The sequence below is a fragment of the Tiliqua scincoides genome, chromosome 3 (assembly GCF_035046505.1).
Source record: "Tiliqua scincoides isolate rTilSci1 chromosome 3, rTilSci1.hap2, whole genome shotgun sequence".
NCBI classification, from domain to species: domain Eukaryota; kingdom Metazoa; phylum Chordata; class Lepidosauria; order Squamata; family Scincidae; genus Tiliqua; species Tiliqua scincoides.
The window spans coordinates 29153446-29179343 of NC_089823.1; the positions used below are offsets into that span (position 1 = coordinate 29153446).

At 42.0% G+C, this 25898-nt stretch overlaps 1 protein-coding gene across 3 annotated transcripts in view; it reads right to left on the reverse strand.

The window, feature by feature from the left end:
* Window positions 1–25898, reverse strand: part of DCLK1 (doublecortin like kinase 1) — a 283656-nt gene that overhangs the window by 38760 nt on the left and 218998 nt on the right. For all 3 annotated transcript variants that reach the window (XM_066620144.1, XM_066620145.1, XM_066620147.1), the window contains 5 exons: window positions 21885–21969; window positions 17183–17291; window positions 13112–13169; window positions 12276–12395; window positions 3196–3342 (listed from right to left, as the gene is read on the reverse strand). In XM_066620144.1, coding sequence (XP_066476241.1) covers window positions 3196–3342; window positions 12276–12395; window positions 13112–13169; window positions 17183–17291; window positions 21885–21969 — 519 coding nt within the window. The remainder of the gene's footprint in view (window positions 1–3195; window positions 3343–12275; window positions 12396–13111; window positions 13170–17182; window positions 17292–21884; window positions 21970–25898) is intronic.

Here is a 25898-nt window from a genome sequence, read left to right on the forward strand (position 1 = left end):
AACCAACCAACCAACATCTCTTTTAAACTGTCATCCTAAATTACATTTTTGGAAGTTCATTTGAATCAGTGAACCCAATTTCCATGTACTGTATTGAGGACTAGAGATCATGGCCAGAATGTTATCTTACCAGATATCCATTAGTAGTTTTGAAAAAGAAAAAAAAAGAAGACAGTATGCTGACAACTCAAATCAGCACAAAGCAGACACATCAACACTGGGAATGAATGGCTGATATAACCACATTTCCTGAGGCTTTTAGGCTATAATCCTATACACACTTTCCTGGGGGAAAGCCCCACTGAACATAATGGTATTTACTTTTGAGTAGACCTGCTAGGATTGGGCTGTTAAAGCCTTAGGAATCTGCTGTTAGTAGCTGCATAGAAAACATCACTTCTCAACTGTTCTCTAGCACATAATTTATGTTGGTTTAAAACCAGGTATTAATAGCATGCACAAACACTTCCTTTGACTACAGCTGCCTTTATGGGAAAATATATTGACTAGCAGTCATTGTGTAACATGTCCAGACACACAAGAATTTTGTGCACATGGTGGACTGCAAAATATACACTTTAACAAAATGGAGGAAAAAAAGTTCTTGCAAGTGCTTATAATAGGTCAGAGAGGACTATTTTAAGGGGGAAGCTACTCTGCTGCAGGCTACTACTGTCAAACTCTAGAAAAGTTTGAATAAAAGCACTGTAAGTTTCTCCCATGAGACAGTCTTTGGCATTCTAAGAAACAAGATCCTAATGAATCTTGGCATGGACTGCCATAACTTGTGCATGCAGGAGAGCACCAACCAAGACAAGCATTACAACTTCAATATAGAAAGGACACATTGTTTTATTTTAAATCGCTTTATCAGATGTATTATTGTTTTAGAAATAAAACACTCTTGGATCAGCTTAATGTTCCCAGACAGAAAAAATGGGAAAATTCCAACAATATATTTGGGAAAAGCCAATAAGTGAAAAGTGTGAGACCGTTTACAGTTCACTGGTCTTCTCATGGGTAATTTATTCCAAGATGTTATGCAACAAACCTGCATGTTTAATCCTGGGCAAAAACAGATGTCTGATAGCACAAGCTATTTTCAATCACTGTGCTGTAGCACAATAGTATGCTGCGAGTGGTCCAAAGGTGTGCCTTAGGAATTTTGGGGAAGGTCATTTATTAGTAGGACCAATGGGGGATGTGAGCACCCTACCAGCAGCATGGTGTGGCTTGTCAATTGTCAAAAGCCTGATGGTGTGCCTTGACAATTTTAGTGCCTTGTCAGTTGAAAATCGCTGTGTTAGACCCATATGTTTACGCATAAATCTTCCCCAATTGTACAGAAATGGAGAAGGTATGAATATGGGTCACAGATGAGGTTCACAAATCCTCCCCATTTGTGAATCCCCAGACTCTGTCTTCCACAAGGCACTCTCCTTGGCCAACCTCCACTACTAGAAGAAATCTGAGATGGGAGAAAACCACTTGGAGAGTGGGGCCATTGGAAAGAAAACAGAGAGCTCAGGGAGAATTCAGTGCACATTCTTTTTCCTGTATAAAAATGGACACAATCCTACATAATTGGAGCAAATCTGTGTTTAAATATATGATTTTGCCATCATCACATCTAGTTTGGTCTTCATTCAATTATTTAACCTGGCAACCCAGGTTGTAGGGCTGTACAACCAAGGAGGTTGTATATGAAATAATAATAAATGATAATACTTTATTTTTCTTTCTAAGTGCACAAAGCATTTCACATTTCTTATTTGATAAAATGAATATGAAAGAAAATGGGAAAAGTCATGGTTCCATACATGGAATGGCCCAGGTATACATTTTAGTCCTGGCAGAACGAAGCTACACTGAACAATTCTGAAAGGGAAATTTCACTGTGCCAAGAAATGGATCTGAAGATATGAAGGAATTCTCTTCTAGTCAAGTCTGTACTACAGACTCTAGTTTTAATGTAAGGTATGATAAGGTAAGAACTTTTCCCAGTTCTTCTCAAACATCTCAAAAGACTCTAGTTTTAAGGCAGGTACTGCTATAGTTGTAGGGGTCTCCAAACTTTTTGGCCAGAGGGCCACATGAAATATCTGGTGTAGTGCTGAGGGCCGGAAAAAAATTTTAAATGTAAAATTTAAATAAATAAATTAGAGATGGAACTTAGATGAATTAATGAATGAGTGGGCTCATTCATTTAGCTTCAGAACACCCTCTAGATGCAATCAGAGCACAGCTCTGGTCATGTTCAGTCGAGTGGGCCAGAGGTTTTCAGGGGACAAGAGGCTGGCCGTGGGCTGGATAGAGGCTCGCTGTGGGCCGCATCTGGTCCCCAGGCCAGGTTTTGGAGACCCCTGGTTTAGGGGGCACCAGACCCTGGGAACGTGGGCTTGCAGCTTGGAATAGAGGAATCCTGATGCCCAGCTAGAGTGAATGCAAGGATGCTTGTGTGGATTTGGGGAAGAAGCAGGTCACACAGGGCTGGCTGGGATATATGAAAGTTTAACCATAAGATTTAAAGATTATCAAACACTGACAGAGATTACCTAGCAATTTAAAGCTATAAAGAGCAGAGTGTTTTTTCATGTAATTCAAAGAAAGCTTTTTTGGAGCCACAAAGTGATTTGCAATAATTTGCATATAATTTGCAATAATTTGCATAAAGGGGTTTGATTTTAAACCTTTAAAAAGTTTAAACAAAATGTGTTAGACTACTTAGCAGGTTCAGTATGTTTGATTTTGGCCACATTGCAAACCATCTATCTTGAAAAAGCAGTAAATCACTATAGCAATGAGGGTCACTACTGTCTTTACTGCCTAGACCTAACAATTGTGTTGCCACTTACATTACTGCCAGTTTGCTAGAGTTGTACCTGAGCTGCTTTTGTAGCCTGTCTTGGCAATGCCATCACCAAGCCAGGCATGATTGAGCCTGCACGTTGCCTGGTGAGGTCAGGAGTCTGCTTCTGAGAAGGGAGTGCTCCTGGATAATTTTGATGCTGGACTAGTAGGATTGCTGGACAATCGGAAATCTACTGAAGTTTTTCTGTGAACAGAAATCTCCAAAACACACTAACAGTTCAATCCTAAGCATGTCTATTCAGAAGTCCATCCTGTTGAATTCAGTGGGATCTACTCTCAGGAAAGCGTTCAGAGGATTGCATGCAGCTTATATGTTTTACTTACCAGTAGATTTTCAGGTTTGATATCCCTGTGAACAATGTTCAAGCTATGAAGATACTTGATGGCACTGGCTAGATTGTAGAGCATCCCGCTGGCATCCCTTTCTGTGTATTTGTTTGTGGAGGTAATGGCATCAAAAAGGTCTCCTCCCTGAAATAAAGTAATTGTGACATATTAACACTATCCCAGAGAATATGGACAGAACTGCTGCTGACATTCCACAGAGATTTAGTAATGACAATATGGTGTCATATAGTTTGAGGATACTTCCAATAGTTAAAGATGGTGGTGGAAAGTCTATCAACGATATATGGTTGAATATGTTGAATGACTAGCAACCCATTCCTATTCTCTCCCCCACCACCCCAGTAATTAATATGCTACTGTATCACTTTAGGCTGCAGGTCACATTAGTAGATTGTCCCTTGCAAAATCAAACAAAACTCACTGCACATAGAAAACTGGATGTCAGCCTTCCCCTAAATAGCCCTCACTGCGGGGGTGGGGGTTAAATATGCCATGGTTTTGTGGGGGTTTCGTTCAGCCATGAAAGTCTCTCTCAACTACACCTGCAGTGTGAATCAGTCCCATCCACAAACAGTTTTTCTGTGAGCCTGTTGATCATGTAGGATGGCCTTACTGCAGTCAGCTGTAGCAGTAGTCAGTTAAGCTGCTGTAGCTGTAGTCAGTTAAGATGCTGCTACTTAAAAGAAATGCACTGTTCACTTTTCCACATCAGAATATATTTTAAGTTTTTCTCACACTTTATTAGTGATAATTCAGAACATGATGATTTATGCCCATCCATATGAGTTCAATATGTTCCAGTAAGCTACTTAGAGGATCTGAGAAAAAAATTCCCCTAAAAGCCAGAGGGTACTAAGCATTTATGGTTGAAACAATGTATCGTTCTCTGTAAGTTATTTTTTCAATTAGCTTTCAAGGTATGAGTATGCTTAGATCTTTTGTTCTTCTGCAGCTCTGGAAAAATACTAGTCTATCCATTACCATTTTTCTTCTAGACCAGTTAAAAAAAAATCAGGAACATCATGCTTAAATAGACAGAAAATGCAGGTAGCGGTGTTGCTCTGATAGGAAGGGAAAAAATAAAAACACCCCCAAATCAAGAATATCATTTTAAAAATCTTTATAAGAAACAGTTAAGCAGTCCAAAGAAGTGAGAAAAACTTTAACTTCACCAGAACTCTTTTTTTCAGACTGGTTGTTAGGCAAAATAAGAAGAAACAGCAACAACAACAAAAGGGAGAAAAAGAGGGGGAGGGAATGAAGCAGATGTTGCTGGGCATTATTCGATCCAAGTTTGCACACTGAAACAGTCTGATGGAGAACGGAGGAGATAATTGAAGTTTCATACAAAATGCTACAGGGTCAGCAAGACAGAAAGGGGCCAAACCAACCCCCAGGATATTGGGGAGAGGAGATGTGGAAATTTCAGTTCAACACGACCCAAGAACAGGTGATGGGAGGTGAAAGTGGGGGGGGGGGGCTGAGGACTGAGCCTGGCCCATGAGAAGACAGAACAGCTCCAGTCCTGGCCAAGAGAATAAAGATGGAACATCAAAGATAGAGGGGAGCTTCTGCTGCTGCTCCTGAATTAACTGCCCTTCTTTCTGAATCCAGATTGAACAGCTGACTGTAAGGTCCTGAGGTTTAGAGCTTGTAAGAGTGTATGTGTGCTTGTATGTTAGGGATCAGAGAGCAATATACCACTATTATCCTAACCTGTTCAATTATGCTCAAATCAATATTATATTCAAATCAATTGTGCTTTCCTTGACTGAATTTCACTTAGAAGAGTTGTCGCTTCTCAAGAGAGGAAAAATATCTTGCTACAGGAGTAAGGACTGGGAAAGTTTGATCACCTCCCTTGGTCCTTCCCTCTCATGAAGTAGGCCATTTTGCCCAGAGTCCGTCTTTTTGGTCTCCGACACTGTCAACCTGCAGCTGTCAGAAGGATACCAAATCAAAAGAAAAAGAAAAGCAGCTCAGGAACCCTGAAGGAAGCCCTGCTTCAAATTTCTAAAATATTTCTTAGCCAAAGAACAGAAAGCTTCAGATCTTACAAACAGAGAAGGAAGGGAGATATTTCATTGTGGTGCTGCCCATTGCTGGTTAAAGTCACACATTACAATGTGTTTATGGGCTTCAACAGACACAGGCAGGATTTTTCCAAAGGTTAATAGATCAAGTTTAATATGCTGCACAAGGGAAGTGGTTCTTGGAGGTGAATTCTGTGGGGGCGATTCCACTAAACAGAATAGATTCTCAGGGATCAAATTAACAAGACTGCTTCTCAGATCAATACTGAAAAATGTTAATAGACAGGAGCCCTATCCAGCAAAAGGGGGGGGGGGAATCAGGAGGCTTGGAGGGAAAAGGGAATTTGAATCCCTTTACCCCTCTGCAAGCCTCCCACTCTGTAATGGGTCTTCTCTGTTATGCACCAGCTCTTCAGCTGGTGCAAGTGCAAGGACAGAAAGGGGTAGGGAGATTACACAAAGACAGGATAGGGTCCAACATGTGCCATTGTCATGGGATCACCCCTTTCTACAGCCTCCCCATCCCCCATTCTTTCCCCTTCCTGCTCCATTTTCCCCCTCCCCGTCCCTGCTGCTGCTTTACCTCCTTCGGTGTCCATGGATCGGTCAAGTGACAGTTGGGAGCACTACCATCACTCTCATCAGCGTGACCAAAATGGCCACTGATGGGACTCCACTCTGTGCTCTATCAGCAGCTGTTTCGCAATAGCAGAAGCATCTTCTGCGGTCATAAAACCTTTTACAGCACAACCCAATCCTGCATACAGCTGCATTGTGCTGTAGGACTCCAATCCTATCCCCCCTCCATGCTATAGCATACAGCCATGCCAAAGGAGCATGTGCTGCATGTTGTGTTGGTGGGGTGACCAGAACACCAATGAGAGGCAAGTAAAAAACGTACTCCTCGGTAAACCTTTTGCCATTTATGGATCTCCCTGGACTCACACCAGCTGCAAAGCTGGTCTATGTCTGAAGAAGGGAATGGGGTTAAGGCAGGCTGTAAAATGGATCCAGTGAGGTCTATCTCTTGCAGACCACTGTCCGCCCACTCCCCTGCCCTCCTCAAGCCTCCCTGTCCCTGTCTATGACCTTCATGAAGTTATGAACTTTTTCAAAGGACTAACATGGCCCATTATATGGAGCACTGCAAAAGCATTCTTGCATAGTATTCTTGTCCCAAAAAATCCAAAGCTCTACTAGTAGTGAATATAGCTAGAAGCAAAATGGGTGGCCCAGTCCTAACCCCTCCAGACTGATGCAGTGGGGTCAGCACAAGCTATGCAGCATCCTATGGGGGAAGCTGCAATGCTAGGGTAAGGAGTCATTTCTCCTCTTGCCCTGGGGTAAGCCACTGCTGCTGCAATGGGGCAACTTGGACCCGAGTCTGCTAAATAGTCAGTGCAAGCCTACATTGTCTCATGTTGGCATATCTGGACCAGGAAGGGGGATAAGAGACAGTGTGCACCACTGCCACCAATCCTGACCCTCCTGGCTTGATCTGCCCATCCCATTCTTCCCCTGCCCCATTACACCACCTCCCCACCTTCCTTCCACCCCTGAGCTTCTCAGAGAGGCCCTTACCTGCTCTGGCACACTCTCCATCTGGATTTGGGGCTGGTGGGATGGTGCTGGCCTTCCCACCAGTGCCACTAACTTCTGCACTGGTATGATGTGCTTAATGGCATGTTGCTTAATTGGCAACAGCATGCGCAGGCAGAGTGCCTGCCTTGTTGGCACAAATCTTCAGTAGCAGTGGTCTTCAGATGTTTAGCACTGGGACCCACTTTTTAGAATGAAAATCTGTCAGGACCCACTGGAAGTGATCTCATGACCAGAAGTGACATAATCAAGCAGGAATTTTTAACAATCCCAGGCTGCAATCCTACCCACACTTACCCAGGAGCAAGTTCTATTTACTATCGTAAAAAGCACACAGTAGCCTATTAAAAGTACAGAGCTGTAACATTTCCCCAGATGCAGTCATATACCACGGTAGCATCAAGTCTAATATATTAAAAATAAAATACTGAAATGAATGGGGACTCACCTGAAATTGGCTCACGACCCACCTAGTGGATCCTGACCCAGTTTGAGAAACACTGTTCAATAGGATTGTGCCATACGTATAGAAATACACTAGATCCTCAGATGTTATTAAAGTATTCAGTATTAAAAAGTCAGCTGGAGTTTATAAGACAGTTTGTAAATTAGAGAGGAGCTGGAATAGTTCAAGACAAATGTACTTACAGTTTGGAGACAAATCTCTAAATTACTGTTTCAAATGCTAAATGTAAGAACACAGGGAAAAATGTATTCCTCCATATGTTGGAAGACTAAAATGACAAATAACCCACAAGAGGTAACTTTAGCTTTTCAGGATCATTATAGGTCACTTTATAGTTCTGAGAATGCTTCCACAGGAAGCATTATTCTTGGAATCCTCACCTAAAGTTACCCAAGCTAACACAGAGAGGGCCGAGGCAGCAATTACTATAAAAGGGGTTAGAGTGGCCATAAAACCTCTAAAATATAATAGAGGCTAAGTACCCGAGGCTAAGACGGGTACTGAATCACCGGTGTGTCCTTTGACTCAGGCAATGAATGAGCCAACAAGGTGAAAGGTTTACAAAAACTCCTGGTCAGAAGCAAAAATTGTATTAATCACAAATTCAGACCTGGGATCATATCAGTCCTTTCAGCAGGATAAAGAAAACTTGGGATGCTAAGAGTCAAGCTAATTAGTGACAGACTATGACCAAGCTTTTAACTTTGGAAGTATGTACAACAGACTTGCAGAACAGTCTTTGTTTTTTATTTACTGGAATTACAAAAAGCATGATAAATTGTATTCGTATATTTTTTTGTTGTAAGTAATTTATGATTGTTTATGATTTCTCATTGTTCTTTCAGCAAGCTCCATTGAATTCAAAAGGATTTTCTTCTGAGTAGACATACATAGGTTATCACTGCTAGAAGACATAGCAGAAAGATTTGGGGGGGGGCATTCTGGTTACAGCATTAACAAAAATTTATTTGCTGCAACATCCATGTTTCCTCTTAGCAACTGCCTGCCTAGGCAGTGAGGAAGGAGGCGGTATCAAGGGAAAGGGGAATCTCTCATTCTGATTCAAAAGGTTTATTTTCTTCCTCCCAAAAGTTTATTTTCTCCCCCCACCCCCCCAAACTAATCAGTGAGCTGATTAGACTATGCTGCTAGAATATGAAGCAGAGGTAACCAGAGACAACTGGAACCTTTGCAGCCATAAAAAAAAAACCCAGGGGTTTTTGCAGGTTGGGAGAAAAAACAAGGTTTCAAACAGAATCCATTATAAGCTTTAGGCAAAACTTGGTTCATATTTGTATATAGAAAGACCGCCCTGCCTCTGCTACTGCCAAGTTTCTCCTATGAGGTTTTGCTACCCGCTGCAGGGTTTTTCTAGTTTCTGTGTCTTCTGTATCTTTTGCTTCACAAAAGCAAACAATGCAATTGTGTATAGGCCATTGAGGTGGGAGGTGATTTCTGGTGATCCCTAGTATCTTCTTCCTCAAATGCATGGTCGAAAGATCAGCAGATCCATATGCAAGAAGGCCCATTTATGCTCCACTTCTGATAACAGGCCCCACTGGGTTTGGAAATGCATCTTGGATTTGAGTTCTACATGTTTACCAGGATTGCAATATCTTTCCTTAAAAAGTATTTATTAATTATTCTAGAAAATCTTACTCATGAAACTGGAAGCGGGTCATGATTGTTTAAGGAAGTAGTTCTGAAGCACAGGGAGGCGCCACGCCCCTTCCGCATCTTCTGGAGGGTTTCCGGTAAGTGGAAACCCCCATTTTTCTCAGCAGTGGCACAATTCCCACAGTTCTGCTGCTGTCGAGTCACTACCCCCAGCAGAATCCACAAGAACTTAATGGTTCCTCAGCCTTAAAGGCTGGGAACCACTGCTTTAATCTCATCACCAAAGTCCCTTTTTAATCTGTCCCTTAATTGTCCAGGTCACCTGCTTAATACTCTCCTTTCCCTAGGTATGTCTGCTATTGCTATGGCACCTTGTCCTGCAGGCTTTACATGGGTCCCCATTCTTATCTATTCCTTCTGGCCTCTCAGGACCAAATTGTACCAGGGACAAGAGATCTGTTATCAGATGTCCTGACATATCTATTTTCATTTAAATGCTACTGGTTCTAGTTTAATTATACAGGGTTTACTTTCCTGTACAATGTACCTACCACTTCCTTCATGCAACATTTTCCTGAATGAAATCACTCCCTGAAAATGCTATTAGCCATGCAGTGTACCTGCAAAAAATACAGGTACCTGCATGTTTCCTGCAGCAGGTAACAGCCGCTTTGGGGGTGATTAGGCCAACAGATAGACTGGATGAAAGGATTAAACCCAGCATTACTGCTCTAATCAAGCTTGGACGCTCCCTTCCCCTGTGGCTGCATATAGATAAAAATGAAGACATCAGGTAATTGAATCATAGATGTTCCATGTCTCCTAATCCAGCCCCAGGAGTCAATGTTCAATTGTCTCTGCCCACTTTTACTCATAGTATTATATAGTATTTACATAGTATTGCCTCTATGCCAAATGTCCTGAACTCACAGTTTGGACTAATGTCCTACAGCAGAGGTGTCAAACATAAGGCCCACGGGCTCTCCTAGCACCAACATCATCAGCTGACTGTGCTCAGGTATCACTGCTGAAAGGGTAGCCCACATGATAATTGGGCTCTCCTATATTTTGAAAATAATTTGTATATTTTCTTTTCTGTCATTTTTATCTAATGAGTTTCTAAGAAAAAAGTACTTATTTCTGGTCATCACCTGCTTAATGGCATCGCTTCCTGCTTAATGGCAACACTTTTGGCCCTCAGCAGGCATCATGAATGCTATTCGGCCCACTGTATGAGTTTGAGACCCTTGCCTTGAAGAGCTAATATTACAGCCAACTCTGTGCGGCACACGAGAGTTCACTTTTTAATTTTATTTAGAACTCAAGCCTAGGAATGTCTACTCAGAAGTAAGTCTATTACAATCTGTGGAGCTTACTCGCAGGTAAGTGTGGGTAGGATTGCAGCCTCAGAGTTCTTCTAACCTTACCATGTAATGCTTTACTAACTCACATACCAGGTCATCAGCCATCACTGAAGCATTATAGTAGATAATCCAAGGATGTTATTTCAGTTTTATTGTTCTCTCTGCTCATATTACTGAACTCAAGTTACCACCAATACCTGAACGTACTTTCTTTTTAAAAAGAAAAAGCAAAACCCAAAACCTATGAACACTCGTCCACTGAAATCCAGAAGTACAATAGCCACCTATTTATTTACTGGCTTGTAGCAAGAATGCTGTAATATTCCTTTTCTCATGTGAAATTGAAATTAGATCGTTGAACAGCAGGAGCAAACCCTACAATAAATCATGCTTGTTAAAATAACTAAACCAGTACTAGGCTTGAATAATAATTTGGTCTCACTGTGTACAATGGCAGCATGCCAGCAACCCATTCCTTTCTTCTTTTCACAAGCACTACTTGCAACGTGTTTGTGTTTGTATTTATGAAGTGCTTTCCTCGCACTTAAGGCCTTTTATCCAGTGGTGACTGACATGTCTGCCATGACATGACAACATGTTTGTAGCAGTAGCCACCACTTATATCAAACTTGCTACTGTAATTAATACTGTAACAAGGGGCATTTGCCAAACTGTTTCTCCACCACTTTCAGATGTTTCCTGCTGGATATCTTTCCCATCTGCGGACTTGATTTAAACTCAGGTCTTCAAAAGCCAGGCCACAGCAGATGGATAATCAATTGTAACAGTGTATTCTGTGCAGTGGATACAGGCAGCAGTTGTTGAATCAACAATTTACATCCTTCCAACTGTGTATGCTTCAGGACTTGAAAAAGATTGTAGCAACGTTTTCTCTGTTATTAAATAACTAATAGGATAACTTATTAAGAATAAAAATTACCAGCACTATCTAAAGGCCCAATCCTATCCAACTTTCCAGTGCCAGTGCAGCCATGCCAATGGGGCATGCGCTGCACCCAGTGGTAGAAAGGCAGTTACAGAGGCCTCCTCAAGGGAAGGGAACATTTGTTCTCTTACCTTGGAGCTGCATTGCAGCTGCACCAATGCTGGAAAGTTGGATAGGTTTGGGCCCTAAGACAGCTCTCATAGCCTGTCAGTGCATCAAAGAGCCTAATGAAGACATTTACATTTTGTCTGTTGCCGATAATAGACACACTTAACTACACCTAACAAAATGTTGTTTTAAAAACAACAACAAATAATTAAGTTACTGATGCAACTACGGAGGTGTGGCTAGTGCAAGATGCACTAGGTGTTCACCTCCGCTGGGGGTGACACCACACCACCCGAGCCTCCATTTCATGATCTTTTGGACTCTCTGGGCCCAGATGCCTTGCGCTTTCATGAGAACACAAAACAACTGTGCAGACCAATCTCAATAAAAGCAATGAAATAGGGTGGAAGGTCAGGACGACAAGGTGACATCATTACATGACCCCTGAACTTCCAGAACACTGAGCTCCACGAGGTAAGCACCACACCAGTTGATGCACCCTTGGGATGTCTCTTATATTCAGCATTAAATTTGGGAGGAAAGGAGGAGACTTTTGAAATGTATGGGCATTTAGGTAACATTCTGGGTAGCTAGGTAAAAGGAAGCAGCCATGCCTGAGATCCTGGGGAGAGGCTGACAAGAAGCACAAACAATGGGGACTGGAGAAGGAAGAGTAATATGTTCAAGAATGTCTGCATATGTTATAGGAAGTGAAGTTATTTCATTCGTCCATGCCACCATGCTCCTGATCAAGAAAGAATCTTGAAGTAGATTTCCACTCACAGATTCTTTTTTTCTGGATCAGGCTCTGATCCCTGGACTGGATACTCACATCTAGCATATCTGTTTTGCTCTCAGATTGGAAACCCTGTGCATGGTTAAATAAAGGAGACACAGGTGATCTTTCTTTAACAAACACATACCTTTACGAGCTCCATGACAAGGTACAATTCAGTGGGCATATCCATCTCCTCAATCAGAAGAACAATATTGGGATGCTTTACCCTTCTTAAGATAGATACTTCATTCTGGATCATATGCTCCTGGCACAAAATGAAAACCACACATGAAAAGAGAACATTCTCTTCTCCCTTCTCCCTCTAGGGTTTGATGGAATTGCATACACGATTCACAGATACTTTTCAAAACGTTAAGACCCTTACAACTTAATGTATGACCCAATGTCAAAGATCCGCCAACAGCATCTTTGTTGGTCAAGTATGGAGGCAAATAAGCATGAAAAATGAAACTGGAGAAGGGTTAAGGAAAAGACTGTATTTTCATTTCACAGAGAAGTCATTCAGTCCTTTAAACTCTTAAGAATTCTTCTAATGCAAAACGTATTTTTCCAAGCAGCAAAGCAACACTAACTATATTATCCTGGTTACAGAACTATTAACATCACAGCCTATTTAGTTTGTAAAATGCTGCTCATTATTATATTATACAGATGTAATTATTGTCATGATTTGTGTTTTAACAATTCTGCAAAGTACCTAACTATCATGACAATTGGGGGCTTTAATACAAGGTTTAGAAAGACAAATAGTTAATTCAATGTTTAACCACTATATGGGCAACTAGCCTTCATTGCTCAGACTTCCAGAAAACAGAACTACAAGGGTAAATGCTTGCTGAGTTATTGTACAAGGCACAGCACATTCAAATGCTAGTATCAATCCTGATTTATCCTGAATACAGTAGTAATTTTCCAAGATAAATAAATAACTACTGCACACTGTGGAGCTTCCGTACTTACTTTTCCTCTACATTTACTTTTTTTGATGATTTTCAGAGCATATTCTCTACCAGTTGACCTAATCAGAGAGAGAGAGAGAGAGAGAGAGAGAGAGAGAGAGGGAGAGAGAGAGAGAGAGAGAGAGAGAATGAGAAGAGAAGAGACAGAGCAAAGAAAGCTGAAGTTATCAATTCTGTTTTCAAATCAATCTGATTAGTACTGGTCCTACCAAGTAAATTACCAAAAATTGTTCAGGCTTATCTCAAGAAAAATGCTTGAAGCAAGGCAGCTGGAATAGAAACTTTTTGCATGCCCAAATGTTAGGTTATTTGGCGGAAAAAAGTGACAGAAAGCGAAGAGATAACAGATTACAAAGAAGCAACAGAAGTACTTTAATTCTACTGAATAGTTTTAAAGAAGGAACTAAATTGGAAGTGACACTGAAGGACCCAAAGCTGGTAAAATAAGGGCCAACCTGGACATGGCACAGGAGGTCTGCGATTTCCCAAGGTGTTCTATCATTTGCAGAAAATGAAATACTTGTAGTGCAGTTTGTTAGTATTAGCAGAGGCAGCATGGAAAATTATTTGAAAGGATGCTGCTATACTGTTTCGAAGCAAGGGCCATATGGTGCTTCTTCACTTTAATAAGGATTTCATAAAGAAGCACAGATGTACATATTTGCTTGGTGGTTTATTCCATTTTCAAGCTTGGGAGAAAACAGCTTGGGAGCAAATCTCCAGCAGGAACATCATAAGTGCCATAGTCTGTTTCACATAATACAGCTTCTGCTGAATTCTGTTGTTACTGTTAGGAGCCACTGTGATCTTTGGAGAGATCAAGAGCAAGAGCAACTTGCTGGAAGTGGCTAAAGGTTTTTAATACATAACACCACGTGCAGCATTCTGCAGTGAAGGAAAGCTTCAAAAGATTAAGTAAAAGATATAAAGAGATCTAGTAACAGCAACAAAAAAGCAAACATATTTTGCCACACTTGGATTCTTCAGCAACAGGGCTGGTAAACGATGCTTAGTAATTTCTGGGTTGTTTTTTTTTAGTCCTGTTTGTTTTCCCCACTAGAGGGCTTCTTGACAGAGCTACAAGAAAAGACAGCACCATTTCATCTAAAAGTGATCATCATATGCCTGCATTTATTCTGAAGAGGTTCACATAAAAAAGAAGAAAAGGACTCATGATAAGAACCACACAAAGTCTATAAAGCACTCACAAGGGATTGCATTAAAAGTAATGCTTCTGTTCATGAATGGAAGTTTCCTCCAAGGACAGAAGAAGCATTCTCCTAATGCAAAGAGTCCGGGGGGGGGGGGGGCCTTGCCATGAGCTCAGCATCCCTTCAGTTCTCAGAAGGAGCTTCTCACTGAGTGTGGATGAAAGCGTTTCCTGATATGTCTCCTATTAGTTGCCCTTCACATAAACTTCCTGCAGTTGTTATGAGTTAATTGTGGACTTAGCAAAGTTGGGTTGCACGCATGAAAGATTAAGAGCCCACTCCTATCCATTTCCCTCCACCTGCCAATGCAACCACACCCAAAAAAAGTGTGTCGGGGGTGGGCAGATCAGGTAGCTTTGGTTGGGAAAGGGGAATTTTTTCACCTTACTCCACCATAAGCCTCTTGCTCCTCAATTCCTCTTGTCTTTGAACCTGCACCAGCTATTTATCGGGCGCAAGTCCAAGGAAAAGAAACGGGCAGGAAGACTTGGAAAAGAGGGAATAGGATTCAGAATGTGCCATTACTACTGATCCACTCCTTCCTGCCCCTTCCCTGCCCTCATCACTGCGTTATCTTTTCTGAACACGGCAAGGACCATCAGCGGGGCTGGAGCACTGCCACCTCTTGCGGCAGCCATTTTACAAGAACAGAAGACTCCTCTGCTGTTGTAAAGCACTGCCTCCAGCAACTCAATCCTGGACAAGATTGGGCTGTTTCTCATATTTTTAAAAATGTTATCTGAAACGAGAACTTCAGATATATTAAAAATGAACAGTAACACAGTAATGCACACACGCACTTAACTGCTCACTAAAAAGTAATACAGTACAACTTTAAGGACATGTTACCTACATTGATATTATGGGCTATTTGGCAATGGTTGCCTGCTTTCTTCTTACACTTCTTCACCAAGGTGCAAAAGAGAGCAACTAAAATGATTACTGGGCTGGGGCACCTTCCTTAGGAGGAAAGGCTACAGCCTTTGGGCCTCTTCAGCCTAGAAAAGAGGAGCCTGAGGTGGGACATGATTAAGACATACAAAATTATGCAGGGGATGGATAGAGAGATGCTCTTTACCTTCTCACACAACACCAGAACCAGGGGACATCCACTAAAATTAAGTGTTGGGAGAGTTAGGACAGACAAAAGAAAATATTTCTTTACTCAGCATGTAGTTGGTCTGTGGAACTCCTTGCCACAGGATGTGGTGATGGCATATGGCCTAGATGCCTTTAAAAGAGGACTGGACAAATTTCTGGAGAAAAAATCCACTATGGGTTACAAGCCATAAGGGGTATGTGCAGCTTCCGAATTTTAAAAATGGGCTACGTCGGAATGCCAGATGCAAGGATGCAAGGACTTGCACACCAGGATGCAAGTCTCTTGTTATCTGGTGTGCTCCCTGGGGCATTCGGTGGGCCATTGTGAGATATAGGAAGCTGGACTAGATGGGCCTATGGCCTGATCCAGCGGGGTTGTTCTTCTGTTCTTACCAAGAATGAATGAAAGAATGAAGGAACAGCCCAATTCTACTCTCTTCCCACTATAGCATGCAGCTGTGCAAAAACCAGTTGCACTGCATGCTATGATGGGGGGCGGCAACTGGAGATTTGGGAGAAGGAAGGGAAAAAGTTTTCCCTTTACCCATCCATAAGTTCCTCGGTCACCAATGGGTCTCCTTGGACCTTGAACCACTAGGCACAAGTCTGAGGAGACAAAGGAGACATGTTGGGAGGCTCTGGAAGGGATACTTTCCACCATCTCCAGCACATCCCTCCCCTTGTTCTGCCCACCCACATTCAGTTCTTCTCACCACACCCTACTAAAGTCATATATTGGTCAAGAAAAGAAGGACAGCTGCCTCAGTTGTCCTACCCAAGGGTGGCACTGCCTGTATGGTATATATTGCATATTATATTTGCTTCTGGAAACACTGCTAGCCTATAAATGGCAAAGCCAGGGTGGTTTGTAAAGTAGTGACTTAAACAAAACAAAACAAAAAAACACAGGTCAGCCCAACAAAACTAGGAAGCCTTCACATGCACATTCCTAACTGGATAAGGAACTCTGCATTTAGGTAGATGCTATAGTTGCATGCAGAGCCCAGCCAGAAAACAAGTAATAACACTGTTCTGAACAGGATGTATTTATTTGGTTCCTTGCTGGCTCTCAATTCAAGGCTGAACAGCTTATTGGCATAATTTCTGCTTATCTGAGCTGTGCTCACTTGCACAGGTGCAGCAGGGTGAGAAGTTTCATTGGGCATTCAGCACTGGTCTCATCATTCTGATTCACCTTGAGTTTTGGATTAAGTGGCAGTGAGTGACATCACTTTGTGTTGAAGTATGGGACATGCACAGTCTGGACTCGTGTCAATCAGCAAAGAGTTTGTTCTACAGGCAGGTCAAAATATCAGAGACTTACAGCTCTTAACAATGCCATTTGATAAGCACAAGAAACATTTTAGGCTAATTGCTGCCTGTGGCTTCAGATCTGAATCATAAAGTCCCTGTCAATCAGTCTGGAGGAATTTGTTTTCCAACTGCAGGGGGAAAAAATTTTGACATGTCAGTGTAATGAGAAATATTTAGCAACTTCCTGGAAAGAGTGTATTGAGCACGGTGAAGGAAAGGACAGCAGAGACGGGAGAAATGAAAGTACTCACTTGATAAATTTCTCCTACAAAATGTTTCTTCCTGATCATGGCTGGAGTATTTTTTTTCTGTTTTGTACATACTGTATAGAGCCAACACATTACTTTATTCTATTTGTACTTGAGCCTGTAAATAAATATGTGATCCACAAATAGCCCTAACATTAGTGACTGCTTTAACAAAAGTAAGCAAACTATCTTTCTCACCTTTCTATACACTCCTTTACAATGGCAAAATTTCCATCTCCTATAGTCCGGCCAACTTTATATCTCTCTGCTATAGAGGCTGGAACCTGGAAGCCTTCCTCCGACACTTCTGAAAGGAATCATTAGTACAGTTTTATTGATGGAAAAGGCAACACAGATGTAGCACACAATACATATTTTACCTCTGCTTTTAAGACAACCAATGGAAGCCATTCAAAACCAACATTCTCATTTTGCTAAATGGAGGAATCCTACCACTGATATTGTGTGCGCTTCAGCAGATAATGTCAACAGTCAACAAAACCTTTATTAGGCATAAACATTTGATAGGTGAAGACTCTGCACAGAAATCATAGAGAGAGTATAAACCTAAGTAGTACCCAAATATATGTATATGTGTGCACTTAGGTGTACACACAGATACGAACGTACATTACATTTTACATACAAACATGGATTATTTAAAAGACAGAAAACAATCAGTTACTCTGCAGATCTTGCCAAGATGTAACCTACTCAGTGATTACTTGGTACAGAAATCTTGGCTCGATTCAGAATACTCAAATTTAGGAACTGTGCAACTGAGAGGGTTGTATGGAAGCCATTCAAAACCAACATTCTCATTTTGCTGAATGGAGGAATCCTACCACGGATATTGTGTGCGCTTCAGCAGATAATGAATAATTAAGCCTCTGGACATTAGGCCCAGTTTTACACATTTACAAAAAAAAAAAATCCTGTTGCAATACGTGACCTATTTCTTTTCAATTATAAAAAACAGATGCTTTGGTGATCTGCTCCAGAGAAGTCCAATCTCAAGTGAAGACTGGACTAGTTCACCACACCACAATTAAATCTATCTACAAAAGAAGCCAAACACTCGAGCAGCTCTTTTATTACATCCTGAAAACGGAAACCTCCATAAACTTGCTCGTGTGATAAGTGCCATTTTCCCTGCTGCCTTAAATATTTAGTTTTTAAACAAGTGTTCTCAATAATATTACCATCACATATAACCTGGGCACCAGATGCTTAAAAAAAATCATGAGTCAAAACAGTAAAGAAAAAGGTTTTCTAGTTATTGCATTTTAGTAGCCATTAAAGTACCCTTATTCTTCAAACAGTACTCAAATACACAGTTTGCAAATGACCAATGACATTTTCTAAAAGCTGGAAGCCATAAACCTTCACATCCACAAAACTGCTTTTGGACCAGTTAAATATTGTGGATTGCCCCTTCAAATAGTAGCAGCTAACAAAAGCTCTTCAACTGCTCCTTGAAGTAACAGAACACAGAAAATGTGATTACTTTTTCAAAGCAATTATCAACTTTGTAATTTTAAGTGGAAAATTTTAAGTGAAAATTATCACTGCAATCTTCTATTCACTGTTACCTTGTATACCCTTTCATTTGCCCACTGCTGTGCGCATCATGCATGAAGTGCTGGCAGTTATGGTAAAGTGGGAGACATGCATCTGCATGTAGGTGACTGTGCAGACATATACATGATTACAGAACCCACAGCCCAATCCTAAGCTTCCTGATGCCAGCTGAAGCAGCAGCACCAGAGCTGCAACTGCTGTATCCAGCAGGTGCAGGGAAGCTGCTGGGAGTTTCCTCAGGGGAAGGGGTCTTTTGTCCCCTTCACCTGGGGAAAGCCCCAAGCCCCACAATGGAGCTTCCCCACAATTAAGCTATTTTGCCAGCACAGACTTGAGAGACTGTGCCCGAAGGCCCGAAATGAGTTCTGAGAGAAGGCCCGAAATGACTGAGAGAAGGCCCGAAATGGAGTTCAGGATCTGGTGGAGCAGGGCTCTGCCAGTTCTATCCCATTTCCTGAGCCGGTTCCTCCCCCCACCCTGCCCTCACCTTACCCTCGTTCCACCCCCCCCCACCCACAGGCCCCATCCCTGCCTGGTGACCTCACACTTGGCAGCAGTGCGTCCTCCTCTTCAAAAAACTAACTAAATTTCTGTCATGAAGCTTTTGCACCATCTTTTATATCTAAGGCCACCATTGTGCTATTTAAAAAGTGCAACAATACATCATGCTTGCCAGTAAAATAATTCTAAGCTATTTGTAACAATAGAGGAATTTTTTTTTGTAGCTATCTGCACCTTTAGTAAAAGGTGGAAAGCTAGTCTTGTTAGTTCCAAGCAGTCAAGAGCCTTTAAACCTATTGTGAGCAGAATGATGAGTTGCAACGGGAGAGGAGTACAAGCAGGCACTTGGTGATACTACCCCACCATGCAATTTAAATGGGACTTCCACTAGAAGCAGGCAAGGCTGCAACAATGCTTTTGTTACAAAGTAGAGTCGAGCAGACCTACCATGGCACAATGACCACAGTTCACCTGAAATTCACCACAAAGCACGCAGTTGGAAAGTTCAAACTACAACATTTGCTTCTAGACATACTAGAGATATGCCTGTAGAGATATCAGACTCAGAACCCAAAGGAGAGATACGAAGCACCATAACAGCATCGGAAACATCCACTATTCTAAGAGGTTTGTAAGGTTGTTGTTTCACAAATCTTGTAGAATTCTTTGAAACGGTCAACAGGCATGTGGATGAGGGAGAACCTGTGGATATTATATACCTGGATTTTCAGAAGGCGTTTGACATGGTCCTTCACCAAAGGTTGCCAAGAAAACTTCACAGTCAGGGAAAAAGATGGTAGGTCCTCTTATGGATTAAAAATTGGTTGAGGACGAGGAAAGAGAGAGTGGGTGTCAAAGGGCAATTTTCACAATGGAGAAAGGTAAAAAGCAGTGTGCTCCAAGGACCTGCCCAGGGATCAGCGCTTTTCCACTTGTTCATAAATGACCTGGAGATGGGAAGAAGCAGCGAGGTGGCCAAGTTCGCAGATAACACCAAACTTTTCCAGGTGGTGAAGATCAGGATTGTGAAGCGCTCCAGAAGGATCTCTCCAGACTGGGAGAATGGTCAGCAACATAGCAGATCGTTGCAATGTAAGTAAGTGTAAAGTAATGCACACTAGGGCAAAAAAAATCAAAACCTCACATATAGGCTAACAGGTTCTGAGCTGTCTGTGACGGATCAGGAGAGACAGCTTAGGGTGCTGGTGGTCAGCTTGATGAAAGTGTCGACCCAATGTGTGGTGGTGGTAAAAAAGGCCAATTCCATGCTCGGGATAGTTAAGAAGGGGATTGAGAATTAAATGGCTGATATTATTATGTCATTGTACAAATTGATGATGAGACCACATCTGGAGTATTGTGTTCGGTTCTTGTCACCACATCTCAAAAAGGACATAGTGGAACTAGAAAAGGTGCAGAAGAGGGTGACCAAAATGATTACTGGCCTGGGGAACCTCTCTTATGAGGAAAGGCTACAGCATTTGGGGCTCTTCAGTCTAGAAAAAGGAACCTGAGAAGGGACATACAAAATTATGCAGGGGATAGAGTGAATAGAGGGATGTTCTTTTCCCTCTCACAAAACACTAGAACCAGGGGACATCCACTAAAATTGAGTGTTGGGAGAGTTAAGTCCAACAAAAGAAAATATTTCTTTACCTAGCGTGTAATCAATCTGTGGAACTCCGTGCCATAGGATGTGGTGATGGCATCTGGCCTAGATGCCTTTAAAAGGAACTGGACAGATTTCTGGAAGAAAAGTCCGTCACAGGTTACAAGCCATGATGAGTACCGTATTTTTCGCTCCATAAGACGCACTTTTTCCCCCCAAAAAAGTGGGGGGGGGGAAGTGTGTGCATCTTATGGAGCGAATACTGCAAAGCTGCAGGCGTTCTCAGGGCAGCAGAGCCTCCTTGGCAGGTGCTTCTGCCCCTGACCAGGGTCCTGCCTGTGCTCAATGGTAATGCAAATGCAAATGCAATGGTAATGCAAATGCAAATTGAAATGCAAATGCAGGCACTCAGTGGTAATGCAAATGTTCATTGCTTAGTGACAATGCACTTGCAGAAAAATACTACAGTACCTCATTCTACCAGTGCAAGGATGATAAAGCAGAAAAGGCTAGCATATAAAATTCCTTTTAAACTAGAGGTAGTAAAATATGCTAAGGAGCATGGAAACAGAGCAGCGGAGAGACATATTTTATTACACTATTTGGTTCAGAATATTTTTTTCCCTGTTTTCCTCCTCTAAAAACTAGGTGCATCTTATGGTCAGGTGCGTCTTATAGAGCGAAAAATACGGTATACGCAATCTCCTGATTTTAGAAATAGGCTACTCAGAAGGCCAGATGCAGGGGAGGGCAACAGGATGCAGGTCTCTTTTTGCTGTGTGTGCTCTCTGAGGCATCTGGTGGGCCACACTGAGATAACTAAAAGGGCCTGATCCAGTGGCCTTAATGTCCTTATGTTTGATTATAGACATAGTCAGTTACGATTAACTTATTTTACAATCAGAATCCACACAGGAAATTTTTCTTTGTTCCAAGCTCCCTCCCAATGCCTTCTTTTGACTTCTGACTTTGCTGACAACCCCACAATATGTGCATATGACATCACATCCAGGTCCTGGGCCTGCTGCCCAGATGAGTCATCCCTGCACCAGTGATTGGAGTGGAGCAAGCACCTCAACTGCCAACCACAATGCTGGCTGACACTTGCTCTAAATGCTCTACTTGCTCTACATCAAACAAAAATGTAACTGTTAAAAATACTGAAGAAGCTTGCCATATCCATCAAAAATTATTATTATCATTTTTTACCTTCACCAGGTCCATCATTTTCATCCATGGAGCTGCAGACTTTGGTAGACGCTAGTGAGGTAGAGGAACCACTGTGCTGAGAGCTCTGGAAGGACAGGATTTGGGGTAGGCAAAGACACATAAAATAAGATTGTTAAAATATGGTTTCTCGCCTATAGTAGTAAAATTTTTGCCAAGTAATCAAGCTCCAACTTTGCCTTATCTCTGGGTGAATCAGAGGGCAGAGCCTTTCAACTCTGAAAAGTTTCTTGCTTAAGTGGGTCATTAGAAGCAATGCAGAGATTAGTTTCTATAGTAACTTCTATGGGAAATTCCAGCCAAAGTTAACCTTTTATTCTCCTCTGTTCCATTTTGCAAATGCCGTTGCAGCCTGGTTCTCTTTTGCAAAGGCATTTAGCAGAGATCTGTTTTTTTTCAACACCAAGATGGGATCCTCCTTTCCACTTGAAGCAAAGTCCCAGGCTACAATTCAATGCACCATTACTTAAGAATAACACCCATGGAAAGCAATGGGTCTTCTGAGTAAAAAGAGTTGCAAATATATGCAGCTGCATCTCTCTGCTGTGAATTGAATTGCACACTCTCAGTTATGTGTTATGGGTTGTATGTTGTACGTAGAGCTTCTGGCTTAACACAACAGACACGTTAAAGGTGGATTTGATACATGGTTCTCCTGCAGTGGTTCCCAACCTTTTTCACCTGCATATCCCTTGGCAGCCCATTTCCATAAATTGTACCCTTCATATTAGCAAAATGTTTGTAATTAATAATACAAGCCCTCATCTCCTCTATATGAAAGCTCAGACTTCATGTATTTATCACAGTGTTTTCTCTTTTTATCTGTTTGAAGAACAGAAGACTCTGCCTTTGCACTGTTTTGCACCAGAAGTGTGGTGAGAAATTCTGGGGGACTGATCACTTTCCATATTATGTTTCAGCTTTTTTACTGTGCTGGTTTTCAATCACTGGTTCATAAATGAATTGAAGACCAAAAACTAGCTATTGGTGGGGCTTTCACAGCCAACTAGCTACTTTCCTTTCTGCCCTGCTGCCCCTGCAAAACATTCTGGAGCACGACCTGCCTTTTTCTGCCATTATGCCATTCTTTTTCAAGTACCCCTAAAGGTCCTGTTGAGTGCCCCTGGTAGTACATGAATCCCAGGTTCAGAACCACTGTTCTACTGGTATGTTGTTTACAGTGCACAGATAGTGTTTACACAAAGGTGGTGAAGACCAGAATTTAAAAAAAATAAAAATTTTATCTTATGATCTTTTACTATGTTTTTAATAAATTAGAGACTGTACAGTACTTAGGTAACAATTAGTGGTAAGTTATTTTTCAGGATCTGGCCTCGGGTAAAATCAGTCAAAACTATAGTCAGACACCCCCCTAAGTTTAACCCCTTAGACTTATCCGAGGGTCACAGAAAATTCCATGAATTTTTTGTTCAAAGCCTGCCCTCCTTGTTTGCATGGTCTCTTTCAATAAAACAGGAAGTGTGGAATGCACATATCTGACACTTCCTCTTTTATTTAAAAATCCATCTGTGCCTGTGGGTGTTCACATACAACATATAAGACATGTGGGCAGATATGAGTTAAAAGGAGAAAGGTAAGGGAGTAGGAGCAAGGCATGCTGCCTTCTGATTCGTTTCCCATCAGTAGCATGACTACAGGGGGGCACAGCACTAAGTTTTGCAGGGTACTTTAATGCGCTATGTAAGCTGCCCCTCCCTCTCGCTGTTGGAGCCATTCCCAGTATTCCTGGCAGGTGTCAACTCTGCTTTGCTCTTGCCACTGGGAATGGCTCCAATGGTGAGTGGGAGGGGCAGCTTATATGGCGCACTGAGACACCCTGCAAAACTTAGTGCTGAACTCCCCCTGTAGCTATGCTACTGCTTCCTGTTTGCTAAAAGAAAGTAGGATGCTGCTAATTGAAGTGGCTCCATCTGTGGCAGGGTTCAGGGAGGTGGCAGCAGACTTAGGGTGAAAATCACCCTGAGTCTTTTTTACCACTCCCAGAAGTTTGCCACTTGATGAGAACCACAACCATCACATCATCTTGGTGATGCCCATACCCTCATCACTTTTATTTAATATTGTCCACATCTTCTCATGTTTTCCTTTTATCCCTTCTCACATGAAGCACATACAGACAATCAAATCATTCCACAATAGATTGATCAATTGCATAATCCTGCAAACTGCTAAGACAATTTTAGCAGAGATCAGGTACAGGTGTGCTGCAAAGTCTGTGGTAGTATGGCTGATCATTCAGACTCAAATCTGCTCTGAGCCCACCTAATTCCCTTCTACTCCTTCTTAGGGCTCCCTGCCCAGTAGATATCTATGTTTGGAATGTGGATGACCAGGTGGCAGTTGTGGCTTGGGAGGCCTTTGCCCAGCTTCAGCTGGTGCATCAGCTGCAACCATACAGTTGAATCTGGCTACAGTGGTCCATCACGCTTGCACTGCTGTAACTCGTGCTATGTGGGGCTGCTCTTGAAGACAATTCAGAAATTGCAGCTTGGTCAGAATGCAGCGGTTCATGTGTTACTGGGACTCAGTGGTTTGATTCTGTTGGGTTGCTGTTTTGGCAACTGCAGTGGCTACAGTGGGATATTTTTCCCCTTATCCCGAGTAACGCCCCAGCCTGCATTATGGAGTTACTAAGATCTATGCCAGCGATAGAGCTGGCAGAAGTCTGAACGGCATTGCATAAGGCTGCCTGGCTTGACAGGGAAGATAGGATATGGTGGAGCAGGCCTCCGCTGATCCCGCCCTCTCCTGGGCTCAATTCGTCCTGTTCCACCCTCACTCTGCCCAGAAACAGCCCCTTCCCGCCCCTGAATGGCCTTCCTGCTGCTCTCTCCCTGCCTCTGCACTGCTTGCCACAAAACTCACCTCCACCAGTGGCCAGGGGCTCGGGGTCAGTGCTGGTGGGCCATCACAGGCCATCGGACCAGCACTGTTTCTCCCAAGGAATTGTTAATGCTTTCTGGCATTTTTATGATGGCTCCCCCTAGCATAGTAACCACTGCACTGGCACTTCAGAATGATAGAAATGTGCTGTGTTACACTGACTTTGCTCAAAGTGGTCAGCTACACAATCACAAACATACATACTTTGTTTTGTCAAACTTTCTGCAGACAACATTTTGCCTATGAACACTATGGCAATTATGTTAAAAAGCAGCTGTTGCAAGAAGAATCTATGTTCAAGTTGAGAATGAAAAATAACCACTAACAATTTTGTGATCTCTCTACTGGAGAGAAGCTTGCACTAATTTGTCTATATACCCACACAGACTGCACTCAGTACATTTTAAATATATTGTTTTAAAATCCTGTGCTGCCTACACATCTGTTTGGATAAAAGCTTCCCTAAGAACATTTTAGGCAAGTATCTTTTTTAAAAATCAGAAAATAAATTTAAAATCATCACCATTAGTACCTCTTAATTTGACACAGTATCTACAAAGAAAGCACCTCTGTGTAGTTATTAGTGAGTTACTTGTGGGTGCACATGATGTACATACCTGTAGGTGGATGCAGGTGCTCAAAAGTCACAATTAGCTAGGGCTTCCCAGCATGTGTGCAAGCAGCAGCAAGCATTCAAGCAATGAAACAAGTGTGTGCACATTTGTGAACAATCATATGCACACAAATTAACCATATGCACATTAATCTACATGCACGCTATTTTCTATACCAATGTGCTTTCCATCATAGCGGTTTGCCCCGCTGGAAACAAAGCAATTCCTCATCTTATTATATGTTGCCTATTATTGATTCAACAGCATTCCAACCTGAGACACAATGTACACTTTGTAAGTTAGATTTTGCCTTCAAGAATGATCTCATCCATACTGGAACAAAGGAGCTGCAAATGTAGCACTACTTCAGCCTGACAGCTGAGACTTGGCTGGGCCCCAAATTTCTTAGCAAGGCAGTAGTCATGCTATTTCCTTTTACTTTTGCAATTATATTGTGTATTTTTCAAGAATGCTAAAG